Raw genomic sequence first — 13,805 nt, forward strand, 5'->3', positions numbered from 1 at the left:
CCTTGTTGGAGGAGCTCTTGGGTGTGAGGTTTGTGCTTGTGCTCACGATTTGGCTTTCCTCTCCCAACTCTTTTTACAAAGACTTGAGCTTGTGCAAACCCCTCTTGTGCTTTCTTGGTGTTCTTGAAACCCTAGGTTTAAAGATCTTTTGAGGTTGCTTGGGAGTCTTCAAATTTGTGGACGACCCCAAGAAGTTTGTATCACCCGCTCTTTGAGCTAAGATAAGAAGAGATTGCCTTGACCTTGGTGGTCGGCTTTTGGAGGATTAGGGTTGAAAAAGACCCGGCCCTTTGTGGGCTCCTCAACGGGGAGTAGGACACCTTTGTGGTGTGGCCGAACCTCAGATTAAATCTTGTGTCTTGTGTTCTTGCTTGTTTTTAACTTAAGATATTTTTACTTGCAAGATTGACATAAAGATTTTTCCGTAGAGTTTATCTAGAAGTGAAATAGCCTTTACATATTCATATTTTCATTCTAACTTAGCTATATCTTACTTCTCACAAGAACTCGCGAAATACTTTTTCGAGTAGATTTTAGCCTAAAGTTTATAAAACAGTTGGATTGGTTCAGAGTGGTTCAACTTGCGCACGTAGCTGTTGAACCGGCCTGCACCAGTCGAACTGTGTATTTAACAATCTTTCGAAGTTTGTTGTGAAAATTTTCAGATTAGCCTATTCACCCCCCTCTAGGCTACTTTCATCGCGTCAACGGTCGACTGCAAAAGTGCCTGCCACGGTGAACAGTGCGCGACAGAGTCAGAACAGCAAAGTCAGAGGGCACCGGACTGTCCGGTGCCGTAAGAAGACAAAGGCTCCAATGGTCGACCAGCTCCGAACCCTAACGGTTAGCTGACATGGCGGAGCACCGGACAATAAACAGTGGGTGTCCGGTGGCGCACCGGACTGTCCGGTGCGCCCATCACCAGCAGCCTTCACCAACAGCTATGGAAGTGGTTGGGGCTATAAATACCCCCAACCACCTCATTCATAAACATCCAACCATTCCAAACATCTCATTCAATACAAGAGCGAAAGACTCCACTTTAAGACACATCAAATAGATTGAATCCTCTCTAAGCCTCCGAATCAACTCAGTTCCATTAGGGACTTGAGAGAGGGTGTTTTATGTTCTTTTGTTGCTCTTGTTGCTTGGATTGGCCTTTTTCTTTTTCCCTTCTATTTCTCAATTGACTTGTAATCGAAGCAAGAGACACCTAAGTGTGTGGTGGTCCTTGCGGGGTCTAAGTGACCCGAGAGATTAAGGAAAAGGCTCACTCGGTCTAAATGACTGTTTGAGAGAGGGAAATGGTTGAAATAGACCCGGTCTCTGTGACCTCCTCAACGGGGACTAGGTTCTTTGGAACCGAACCTCGGTAAAACAAATCATCGTGTTCACTCGACTTGATTCTTGTTTGATTTGTTTTCCCCTCTCTAACGTTTCCTTCCTAGTGTGAATTTGAGTTGGCTCCCATACGTCATCCGCAATCCTTGAGCAACTCCTAGCAAGAGAGATATTCTCTTCGGACTTGAATTTAATTCTAACGCTAACCCTCGGTTTTAGTGTGTGCTTAAGTTTATAAATTTCAGGTTTCGCCTATTGACCCCCCTCTAGGCGACTTTCACATAAGATGAAGGGCAATAAACAAATTGAACTCTCTAGCTCAAGCTCCTCAATGGAAGAATAATATTATGATGATGTTGTTGTTGATGACGATCAACCCTCTACCTCATGTTCCAAAGATGATGAAGGTACAATCCAATGAGTCAGAAATTGATGGGAATGATAAACAAGATGAACCTAATGAGTGTGACCATCCAAACATCCTTGTAGAAAATATATGTCAGGGGTATCTTGAGTGTGTTGATCCCTGAGAGGCTGGTTCGTGGTCACAACTCGGACCGGGTCTACAACTTGAGCTCCATCTAGGACTCAGTTTGGATATTAGGAAGGTTGTGATATCATATCATGATGGTATCTACATATTTAGAAAACTATGGTATTTACGTATCTTGGTTGTACCAATAACACCCAACATATAAGGGAGTTGTCATGTAGAGATAAGGATAGAATGGTCTTGTAACTTAGATAAGTGTCCTATTCTGTTATGAGAGGGGCTCCCTTTTGTTGTAACCAAATCCCTCCTTCGACTATAAATGGAGGGATGAGGATCCCCAAGGGGGCAGAGGCATCGCGATCATAATCATAGCTACTAGCAAACTAGATGTAGGGTATTATCTTGCACGAGACCCAAAACTAGTACAAATCTTGTGTCTCTTATGTCATTACTTCTAGTTCTTAGATCTCATGAAGCACCCTCATACAAATTCATTGTCGAGAAATCCTCGACAGTTGGTGTGCTAGGTAGGGGATCGAGTTGATCATAATAGATGTGATGCCATCTATCAACCACACACAGAAAGAACAAGGCAACGAGCAAAACAAGATGTCAGACCATGCCATGATGATGATGACCTAAGACCAAAAAGATCAAGCCAAGATCTAGCTAGAGAAAACCAAAGCCCGAGGGTCTCTACTAAGATCAAAACTTCACCTCAACTCTGACTCAAACTCGATGATCTCATGGAATACAACATCAGCTTTGATGTAAGTTTAGATTCTGACTCTATCTCAAGCGACACCTCAACCAAGCCATCAAATCCTAGGGAAAAGCCGAGCGGTGGCGAGCTACAAGCTGACACAACAATTTGGCATCCAAAATAAGAGTGCTACCCCTGACAAGTTGTCGGTAGGCAACGATAGGTAACTCGCCCCAATGCAAAATGGACAGTGCCAAAAAATTACAATACAACAAGAACAACACACTGACATTGTTAGACCAGCTAAGCCAAGAATGTGCCCACTCCAAACAGAATCTGAGGGTTAAGGTTAGCTTGCCCTAGGATAGATCAATGGGACTATGTCGCCAAATCAAATCCCAAGCAAGTTGGATCAGATATCTTTATGCACGGAGAGTAGGTGGATCTCGCATCCATGAGCCATATGTCCCAAAGTTCACTAGGATGGCCAGTTTCCAAGGCCAAATCATTCATGCTCATACCTTTTCTCCCTTAGAACGTCCCACAGATTCAAAAAGATCTATGCCAATTAAATAGCATGATGACCTACTCGACCTTATATACAAGAGAAGAGTTGCAACCTCTGGAGAACAAGAGGCGTGGACATGTGTGAACTCTTGAAGATGTTTAGAATGAACTCTTGTAGTCTTGTACGACACTGTTTGAGTAAGCACTTCTGCATTTTTACGCACGGTCAGGATAACATTTAATTTACGCGCCAATGCAAATGTAATGCAACTATAGTTTATTATTATTGCTGATCAAGTCCTAGCTAGATTGCAACCATGCTCCAGCCTCTCTCCGTTCGAGCCACTGCCCCATGGACCCTCCATGCATCCGGTCCTACGCCCCAGCTTTTCTCCCCCACGCCGTATGATGGGATGAATTCCAACGACAACAACACGGGGAACTGGAAGGCGATCTTAACAGCACCAGAGGCCCATCCGGATAAGCACAAACCCGCAACCACCTTCCGAAATACCAGTTCTCGCACATATATAACTTGCGGGCCGCGTACCTCCTTACCCCCCCGAGCCGCAAACCTGCAACCACCTTCCCAAATCCTAGTTCTCGCTTCTCGTCGTCTAGCCTCGGCCCGTTCCAAAAGCCCCGCAGCTCTCGCATCTCATCAGACGCCACCACCACCTCCGGCGACCGAAGATGATCTCTCCGGATGCAGCCCGCAACGTCGTAGGCATCATCGGTACGTTGGTTCAATCGGCGGCGCGCGCGTGGAACTCATTCTGGATCGAGCGGTTTTGGTTTGATATATATGATCGATTTCGCTGGGCGTCTCGATCGGGTGCTCACGCTTGGTTATTTTCTCGCTTTGGTTGCAGGCAATGTCATCTCCTTTGGCCTCTTCCTCTCCCCAGTGTAAGCACGGATCGATCCCTCCGCGTTTCGACGAGCGAGCCTGGTGGTTTTAATTTGGTTAGGGTTTTGTTTGTGCTGACGGAGAGGCGGCGCATGCATTTTTACCTGTGCAGTCTGACGTTCTGGCGGATCTGCAAGGCCAGGGACGTGGAGGAGTTTAAGCCTGACCCCTACCTGGCGACGCTGCTCAACTGCATGCTCTGGGTGTTCTACGGCATCCCCGTCGTCCACCCTAACAGCATCCTCGTCGTCACCATCAACGGCGTCGGGCTCGTCATCGAGGCCATCTACCTCACCATCTTCTTCCTTTACTCTGATGGCCCGAAACGCGTGAGTGCCACGGCGATGGCGCTGCACAAATGCCGGCCGTGTGTTCCCTCTTCGGATCTAGTTTTGAGCTTGACGATCCCTTACGCCTTATTAATTCTCGTTCGCAGAGGAAAGCGTTCGGAATCCTGGCCGTGGAGATTTTGTTCATGGTCGCCGTGGTGCTTGGTGTGATTTTGGGCGCCCACACGCACGAGAAGCGCTCCATGATCGTCGGCATTCTCTGCGTCATTTTCGGCTCGATGATGTACGCCTCCCCACTCACCATTATGGTACGTGATCGATCATCTATCCGGCCTCTCTTTTACTGTGCCTGCCGGATTTTGCTGCTCAGTTGCGTGGATAACCTTTACCGTCGTGGAGTAGATCAGGTTGCAATAATTAGGCAAGTGTTTATCTGCATGGGTTTAATTCTGGGACCCACGTGTCGGTTGATGGTTGCGATATTTTTTAATGGATATATGGATAGAAGTTACTAGTCCTGGGAGAAATCGAGGAGTGCGTGCCTAATTTGGTTGGCGGCTGCGGCGGCCGCGATGCGGGGTAGATTAATCTGGTTTCCATGGTCACTCACTGTTGGGCTGGGGAAGGATTTGGTGGACCTACTTGCCAGTGAACTGTTACCTTTGCCGGCTAGTGGTTGTACTGGTTTCTGTGTGTTCAGGTGTTTCACTGTTTATATTTGAACTTCTGGAACCATGCGAGAGGATTAGACTTCTTCTCCAGGTCATGCATGTAAACTTATTAGCTTTAATCCATTGCTAATTGGTCAAGAGTTCCAATCTTCGTTAAAACTTTTGAGCATGATCACCTTTATAACTTGTTGCATGACCTAGATCTGTTAAGGATTTTGCAGCGTGCACAGATGATCCATCATAGTACGTGTGGCATGTAATTGAGTCGATAGCAGCACAGCTTGGTTGTTTATCTTGGATGACAACAGATGAGAAAGCCAATTTCGTTTAAAGTATCTAAAAGTTGCATGTATTAATGCCCACGTTTGGCGTTTAGATCTTGTCAAATATTTCTCCTGGGGTACAAAACAACGTGCCCCCGGCCGCTTAGTCAAATTGTCTTTTGTATAATTCCTCCTTGACACCTTTATCTCCGTCAAAAAGGCTTACTGTATTTACTGACTAGCTAGCTAACTACGGTGTTGCCAGCTCGTTCACCTGGTGCTTTCATTCCATAGTTAGTAGGTTGTTTCTTTGCTGTGCATTGGCTTGACAAACCACATACCAAACTTGTTCAGTTGCGCTCACCTAACTCGCGTGGTGCTAACGTGACGGGTCTGGACGCAAAGAATCTGGCGGGCAGTTACATTTTATGGCAAAATAAACGTATGCCGCCGCTTGATCAATCTTGTGTGCCAGTTTCGGGTGTGATAGTTTTGGAATATATTGTTCCTGCAATCTGTTGCGCTTTCTGTTTCACACTCCGATTCGAAACACAGTGAAAATGTTTCTATCCTTGGATGGATCTAAGCTATTTGGGCAGATGTGAACTTGTGATCTTTTTTTTTTTTTTTGGTGCAGAGCCGTGTGATCAAGACCAAGAGCGTTGAGTACATGCCCTTCCTCCTCTCGCTGGTGAGCTTCCTCAATGGCTGCTGCTGGACGGCCTACGCGCTCATCCGCTTCGACCTCTACGTTACGGTCAGTATCGATCGCCTATGAATTTGCATGCGTCTCTTCTCCACATGTAACAAAAGCGTTACAGAATTCCATCTCTAGGTTGAGTAGAATCTCAGTTATTAATAAATACCTGCAATGCAGATCCCCAACGCCCTTGGCGCCTTCTTCGGTCTCATCCAGCTAATCCTCTACTTCTGCTACTACAAGTCGACCCCCAAGGAGAAGAATGTGGAGCTGCCCACCGTCTCCAGCAACGCCGGCGGCGGCAACGTCACCGTCAGCGTCGAGCGATAGGCGACGTAGCTGCAGCGGCAGCGCCGCCGCCCGTCGAGAAAGAACTCGACGAGACGTACTTTAGCAATAGTAGTTGCCATTCATCGCTCTTCTAGGATGGTTTGTTTTAAGTGAGTGCTACCTAGTTTTGCCCGGTGCGTGTCGTGTCAAAGAACAGTTAGGGGTGTTTGGTTCACCCAATTAAATAAAGTTAAAGTTTAGTATTTGCTCTGAATGTTTGAATAATAATTATGACTATTAAATATAGTTTTAATTATAAGGATCCCTTTAGTACTCGAGCTCATGGTGAAGTCTTACCAAATGGTCATGAAAAAAGTGTGCACATTGAGAGCCCTCTTAAAGTTGGAGTCGTGTTCTTGTTAGGAAACAAAATACCAAAAATGTGGCTTTTACTGGTTTCTCTTATATTTTCTTCATACATCATTTAAAAGGAATATAAGAGAAGTCGTTGCCAATCGAATTCAAACCAGCTCTGGCTCCTCCAGTGAAGCCAAGGAAACCATTTTACCAAATGAAGAAAATAAAAACAGGTTAACCTTTAAAAAAAATATTCACTAATCTAAAGAAAAACAAAGAAGGAATTCCATTAAATTGTGTATTTTTATTGATCAATTAGAATTGATTTCTAGAACGTATAATTGTTTCAAAAGGGCCAATATACATACACTATTTGACCTTTTGAGTAAGACTCTGGCTCCCCTAGAGAAGCCAATAAACCAAAAGAGAGAAGTCGGAACCCTACGAAAGAAGGTCTAAAACTAATTATATAGACGAAGACTAAAAATGAGACAAATGTGTTAAACCTAATCAAGCTTATATATAATACTTATAATTGATATATTACATTTAATGTATCATGAACTAAACTTTAGTGATGGACCAAACAAACACCTCTTTAATGTATCCATGAGGCAGTTTGCCAATCGAGATAATAGCAATCATGTGTGATTGCTACATCATCTCTAGTGCATTGTTGATAACTTTTGATCGCCCATCTTTTTGTGGAGACGCTGTCTTTTGTGTGAACTATGCCGGTTGGGCAGCTAGTTCGGGTGAATTTGAAAGAAATCGACGAGATTTCCATTCATGGCTCTTCAAGGATAGTTTATTTTAAGTGAGTGCTACCTAGTTTGTAAGTAGTGGCGAAACTAGAGCAAAATTGAGGAGGGTACAATTAATCTAGTGGATGCATATTAATTTTTTTTTCTATAGGTGTATATATGATGAAATTTTAACTATATCTATAGAATTTGTATTTTTGAGTAGGTGCATTTGCATCCGCTAGGTACAACCTAGCTTCGCCTATTTGTAAGTACTAGTAGGGTCACAATATTTGAATGTAAAGGTGATTAGTTGTTGGGGCTCTAATCTTGATTGTAATCTCCAAGAGCTTCCCAGAAAATGACTCCTGAAAATCAGTTTTAAGGGATATCTAAAAAATTAGTAGGGTAGATTTTAATCCTTTCTCTAAGAGATCCTTTAAAGCGGCAGATTGTTTCTGGGAAGCCAAAAAAACTCATTTATATATCTACAAATGAGAGAGTTTTAGGGGTTATGGAAAAAGTTGTGAGCACTTTATAAGAACTGTTGGAGACACGTTTTGTGTTTTTTTTTTCAAAAAAAAACTTTGATTTAGAGGAGACTTCTGGGAAACTCTTGGAGATGCTCTAAGGGACTTTGTTGGACTAATACGCCAGATTAGTGGTTTGGCCGACCCTAATGGCGAGCCTATAAATACTGTAATCCCTGTATCGATTCAGACATGAAATGAAAATAAAGAACACAACACCAGATAGATTCTCCGCTTATCTCCACCCCGGAATTTGTCGCCAGACCTGCTCACGTCGACGTGGTGGCGCACCGTCGGGCAAGGGCGGTGACATAGTTTTGTCCGGTGTGTCGTGTTAAAAAACAATTAATTACATATGACAATGGATCGGATTCAAGTCGGGTGGAACAAAAACCCACCTGTGAGAACTACCGAAACCCGTCTAAGATCGCACCCGTGAAAGCAATTCTAAACCCGTACCTGAACTCGTTGGGTTTCGGATGGATTTTGGATCACCCGCGGGTTTTACCGAGTGTACATTTAAAAAAATAATTTATCAATAAGCAATTAAGTAGGAATTAGCCAGTTGCCCATACTTAATTTGCTACGATTTTTTGAGATATTTATTCAAATATAATTATTGTTTATTTCTAAATAGTAAGGTATGTTGGTTTGGTGGTTAGCCCCAAATTTTTAGAGCAGGAGGCGTGAGTTCGAATGCTCGCTCTACACTATTTTTGCATGGTGTGGTAGCGAGCGGGGTCAGCTCGATGCGCGGGCGCTGAGGGTCACGTGGGGCGGGTCCAGAGTGTGAGGTGTGCGCTTAGATTGCATGCTCTACACTATTTTATTGGGCTAGTAAATTTATATCTCATCCTGAAATTTGATTTAGTCAAAGGTTCTAAGTGCTAAGTGTGTGTGCAATCTAAACAACCTCGCAAGCCTCATAAGGCTACTGATGCGAGGAATTTAGCACCACTAGATTTAATGCATTCCAATTTATGTGAGATGTAAGGAATATTGACTAAAGGTGGCAAGCGATTTTATTACTTTTATCGATGATTCTACTAGATTTTGTTATGTGTATCTTTTAAAATCAAAAGATGAAGCTTTGCATTATTTTAAGACATACTAAGTAGAAGCTGAAAATCAACTTAAGAGGAAAATTAAACTATTCATGAGAGGACAGTGTCATACTCACTACAATCCAATGGGGTTGCTGAAACAAAGAACCGTACTCTAACCGATTTGGTTAACGCCATGTTAGAGACTTCGGGACTATCTAAGGCATGGTGGGTGAGGCGATCTTGAATGTGTGTCATGTTCTAAATAAAGTTCCCATAAAGGACAAAAAAATCACACCATTCAAAGACTGGGAAAAGAAGAAATTAAATATCTCCTATTTGTGCACCTAGGTTTGTTTGGTTATAGTGAATGTGCCAATTAACAAGAAGCGAAAATTAGGACCAAAAACTGTTGATTGTGTTTTCCTTAGGTATGCTTTCTACATCGTTGGATATAGGTTTTTAATTATAAACTCTAGAGTACCAGACATGTTGGTTGGTACAATTATAGAGTCAAGATGCTACATCTTTTGAGAACGAATTTCCTATGAAAATTATACATGATGTGTCTAGTGCGTCTAGTAATGAACCAATGACACCCCTTAAGCATTTTATTTCAGTAGAACAAACGGAGGAGTCCTATGTGCAAAATCCTATGGAAGATGACAATGTAACAACTTGAAAGAGTAAGAGATCAAGGACTGCAAAGTCTTTTGGTGATGACTACATTGTGTATCTTATGGATGACACACCAAGTACCAGTGAAGAGGCATATTCCTATCCTCATGCTGACTTTTGGAAGAAAGCAATAAGTAGTGAGATGGATTTTATTATGTCTAATGAAACTTGGTAGGTCATTGAGTGTCCTTATGGTTGTAATCCCATTGAAAGCATACTGAAATGTAGAGAAGTAAACCCATACACCTTGACCTTCTACTACGGTCCTACTACGGTCCTGTTTGTTTTAGATTATTATTTGTACACATGTTTTATTTTGAATTAAAAACTATGTTTTTTAATTTTATGTTGGAAATAAAATTGTAGGAAAATTTTACCTCATTGACTCTAGATATCCAAACCAGAAGAGTTATCTAGCTCCATACAAAGATGTGAAATACCATTTACCAGAGTTTAGAGCGGGACCATAGGCAAGTAGAAAAAAGAGGTATTCAACCAGTTACATTCCTCTCTTCGTAATCATATCGAGCGTTCCTTCGTTGTTTTGAAGATGAAATGGAGAATTTTACTGGATTTACCAAGCTATCTAATGTTGAAGCAATCAAAAATAATACATGTATGTATGGCTCTACATAATTTCATTCGAGACAGCAAACTGCTGATGAAGAGTTTGATCAGTGCGATCGAGATGGGAACTATATGCTAATTCCTCCAACATAACAAGATAGTACAAGTCAATCGGAAGATGACGAGGGAGAGGTCGACATGAATAATATTCGAGATCAAATTGCAAATGCATTGTTTGCTAGGAGAATGTAATTTTATTTATAGATACTTTTTTGTGTATAAATAAGATGTACGAACTGACATACTTATTTTCGTATCTTCAAAATATTTGTATGAATCGATAGAATGACATACGTGCAAAAAAGAAATCAAATAAAAAAATAAGAGCATTGTTGACTTTGTTTGTTAGATAACAATAATATGCATTTATATAACCCAGACTACCAATCAGCTATATATAGAATATAATCTAGATAGATTATAATTTAGATGATATAATCTATAATCTGAAACAAACAGTCTCTACGACTGGTCTCCGGGTCATCAGCTAGCAATACAAAAAAATACATACCATTGCCCATTTCATCAAACACATTTAGGGCATCGTTCTGTGGAAGCATCAATGTCGGCATTGAGGTCGATGGTGTCTGTGCTGAGTAGTTAGTGCATGCTAGCAGGAGGTGCTAACGTGGATTGGATCCGGCCAGCACCACCCACGACGTCCCACGGACGAACGCCTGCGAGATCCGATGCGCGCGACTCCGTGGCCCTGCTCTGCTAGCTTATCCAGTCGCAGAGCCTACTCCGTGGTCAGCGTGGAGCGCGTCCAGCTACGCCCGGGTGGGCATCGTCGGGAGGTGATCCGTTCGGACCAAGCCAGCAACGACGAGGGCTTCGGCAGATCCAGGACGGCGGCGGCTACGGCTTTGGTTCGGCCAACCAACCATCGTCGGCGTCCTCCTCCAGCAGCTTCTTCTCTGGTCTTCTCCTTCCAGACAACGGAGGAGCAGCTTCTCCTTCTAGGGTCCAGGCGACAGCGCGTATGCGGTAGAGCATGAGTGGGCAACGGCCGATCAGCCGATGGCGTTTACTACATCAACGATCAATCTAGATAAGGTTGTTTGATTCATGGTCAGGGAATGCTAGGTAACGTCTCTATCTTGGCTATCTCTAGGTGTTCCACAACCAAACACACCTTAGATTAATAACAGAGGATGAGATATATTGCTGTTGGAGACAGCCTACGCGGAGGGAAAGGGGATGGGAACCGCTGCAGCCGGTCTTAAACTAGAGGCCTGTACCTATGATAAACAAATTGCAGTACCGTATCCAAACAGGACAGCAAACGAATGAACAATGTAGACAAATTCGTGTGCTATCCGGTCAGAAATCACTATTCTACATCACCGTTTTATCAGAGATAGCAAACAAATGAGCATACAAAGGGCAAACAGGGCAACAAAATTCATCATATCCAACTAAGCACCGTTCCACAATAGCTTCCAGCACTCGAAGGCCTCCATCCATATGACTGAAGATCATTCGGTCGCTAGAATCTACACGATGGACGATTTATACCCTTCCAGTTGAATGCATTGCGTTTGTTTGACAGAACGCAGATTAGTCCGATCCAAGATTAAACGTCGCCCCTCTTCCTTCTCTCCTGAAAGCAGGTTAACAATCAACGAATGTTTCATTTACATATGCGCCCATTTTATAATACCCTTGGTGCACGGCATTTACAAGATTTAGAATATTACAGAGCTCCAGGATGTAGTTCTGGAATTTATCTTAAGTTGACCTCGCATTGCAAATTCTTCTGATACTTCATATGATCTAGGTCTGGAATTTATCTTAAGTTGACCTAGATTCAGGACAACTGCATATACTACTGACAACCTTGGTTTCAGATTACAATTACATTAGTATACTTTAGGTGTCTTCTAGGTCAAGAACCACAAGTTAGGACAACACTCTACTACACCTTCATCGCCTTGTGTACGATCATAGCATATATCTGAATTCCGTTCTTATATCCCACCTCTCTTGTGCACATTCTCGCGGTCTAGCCCAAAAGCAGCCCTCACAGTGCGAAGCTGCTGCTCCTTCTGCTCCGCGGCATGGTGACTCCGTGTGTCTTTGAACCTATGAGGAATCACCATCTTTTCTTGTGAGAGATAGATTGCAGCAGCATATTCAAAAAGAACAGCAAACGAATTGTCTACTACTGCAGTACATCAACTGATCAGAGGCAACAAACGAATGAGCATCTCAAACGCAGACGGGACATCAACAGCACTTCCGAGTACACGATGGAACCCGAAACTCAACATGAAAGTGCAGGTATTGCTACAGATCTCTGCCATACTCTGCTGGACTACGCAATCGCACATGAATCGAGGTAATAACTATAAAAAAACGCAACAGGAAGACACATCAATGAGAATGAGAAACAGGAACTAGTCTGTCGGGGAGGAAATTCTCTGGCCGTGTGACGGAACGCACCCGCCCTAAATCCTAAGATGATGATGAGCCTAAGCGTTTTGCCTACTAGATGTATTCGGGATGAACACAAAAACACACAAGGGTTTAGAGTGGTTCGGGCCGCCGGAGCGTAATACCCTACTCCACTGTGTGTTGTATTGAGCTTGAAAGCTTGTATGAACTTGTGAGTCTGTGTGAGCTTGAGTGAGCGTGAAAGGACTTGCCTTGTAACGTCGTGTGCCCTCCCTTTTATAGCTCAAGGTGGGCACATAAAAGGATACTGAGCCCCGACATTTGGGTCCAGAGGAAAATGGAAGGAAGTAACTAATGCTTTGTGACGCCAGGGCGATCTTCCGAGCGCCATCATGTCCGTAGTGCATACAGTATTGATATATCGCGGCTGCTCCCTCGGTAACACGCGAGTGATGATGAGCATAGTCTACGCCGCAGCACGGGCGTACTGCCTACCAACGGAATGGACATGCACGCCGCCTGCAGGATGGCCTGGTCGCCGTCCGTCAGTGAAGTGGACAAGGCTCATTAAATGCTGAGGCGGCACATCGCCTGCCAGCGGAGTGGACATGACTCATTAAATGCCGAGGCGGCACATCACCTGCCAGTGGAATGGACAGGCGACGCGCCTTATCCGTAATAAATGCATAGGTCGCGCGGCCCAGAGGCCTTACGTCAGGCTCCGCCCGCTGGCTTACGTCATGGGCGGTAGGCCACGTGGCAGCATCAGGGCTCCGCCTGAGCGGGGAGCAGAGGCGTACATGGTATGGTCCGAACACGTGTCGGCTCCGGACCCCGTCTGGCCTTGATTAAGGCCCGGGTATTCTTTACCCCGAAATCCCGGAACCCTGCTGTGGGTGGCCCGGACCCCACACAGAGGGGTCCGGAACCCATCCTAGGGGTCCGGTTTGCACCCGTGGAGGTCCTGGACCTTGCCCGGAGGTCCGGTCTGTATATGCAGGGGTCCGGCACCTTCCCATGGGGTCCGGACCCACTGTTGATACCTTTGAGGATATCGTCTTCTCTGGCCACATGGCGGCCTTGGAGCCGTCCACGTGGCGGGGAAGAGTGTTGTTTACCACGCGACTAGAGATAGCCGTGCGGGCACCGCGTCTTCATACTATAGTAAGGGGTACCCCTGTTTCAGGGTACCGACAGTGGCCCCCGGGCCCACCTCAGAGGAGGATACGAGCCTGCAGGTGGGGCCAAAGCTTGATTGGCGATTGGTGCGCCGCTTCCGTGC

The 13,805-nt window shown here is 44.4% G+C and overlaps 1 protein-coding gene across 1 annotated transcript; it reads left to right on the plus strand.

The window, feature by feature from the left end:
* Window positions 1-3,604: 3,604 nt before the first annotated feature.
* LOC100284352 (seven-transmembrane-domain protein 1) lies at window positions 3,605-6,467 on the plus strand. Its single transcript, NM_001157247.2, has 6 exons — window positions 3,605-3,780; window positions 3,917-3,953; window positions 4,067-4,283; window positions 4,391-4,552; window positions 5,816-5,935; window positions 6,056-6,467. Exons 1-6 carry the CDS (start codon window positions 3,738-3,740, stop codon window positions 6,206-6,208), a joined length of 732 nt encoding a protein of 243 aa, NP_001150719.1. The 5' UTR covers window positions 3,605-3,737; the 3' UTR covers window positions 6,209-6,467.
* Window positions 6,468-13,805: the final 7,338 nt, after the last annotated feature.

This window comes from Zea mays, chromosome 8 (genome assembly GCF_902167145.1).
Source record: "Zea mays cultivar B73 chromosome 8, Zm-B73-REFERENCE-NAM-5.0, whole genome shotgun sequence".
Lineage (NCBI taxonomy): Eukaryota > Viridiplantae > Streptophyta > Magnoliopsida > Poales > Poaceae > Zea > Zea mays.

What these genes read in the sequence shown, in the direction of transcription:
- LOC100284352 (NM_001157247.2), top strand. Translation starts at nt 3,738, where the DNA reads ATGATCTCTCCGGATGCAGCCCGCAACGTCGTAGGCATCATCG. An exon ending in CAACGTCGTAGGCATCATCG is followed by an intron (nt 3,781 to 3,916) that starts GTACGTTGGTTC and finishes CTTTGGTTGCAG; the next exon opens with GCAATGTCATCTCCTTTGGC. An exon ending in GCTTCGACCTCTACGTTACG is followed by an intron (nt 5,936 to 6,055) that starts GTCAGTATCGAT and finishes CCTGCAATGCAG; the next exon opens with ATCCCCAACGCCCTTGGCGC.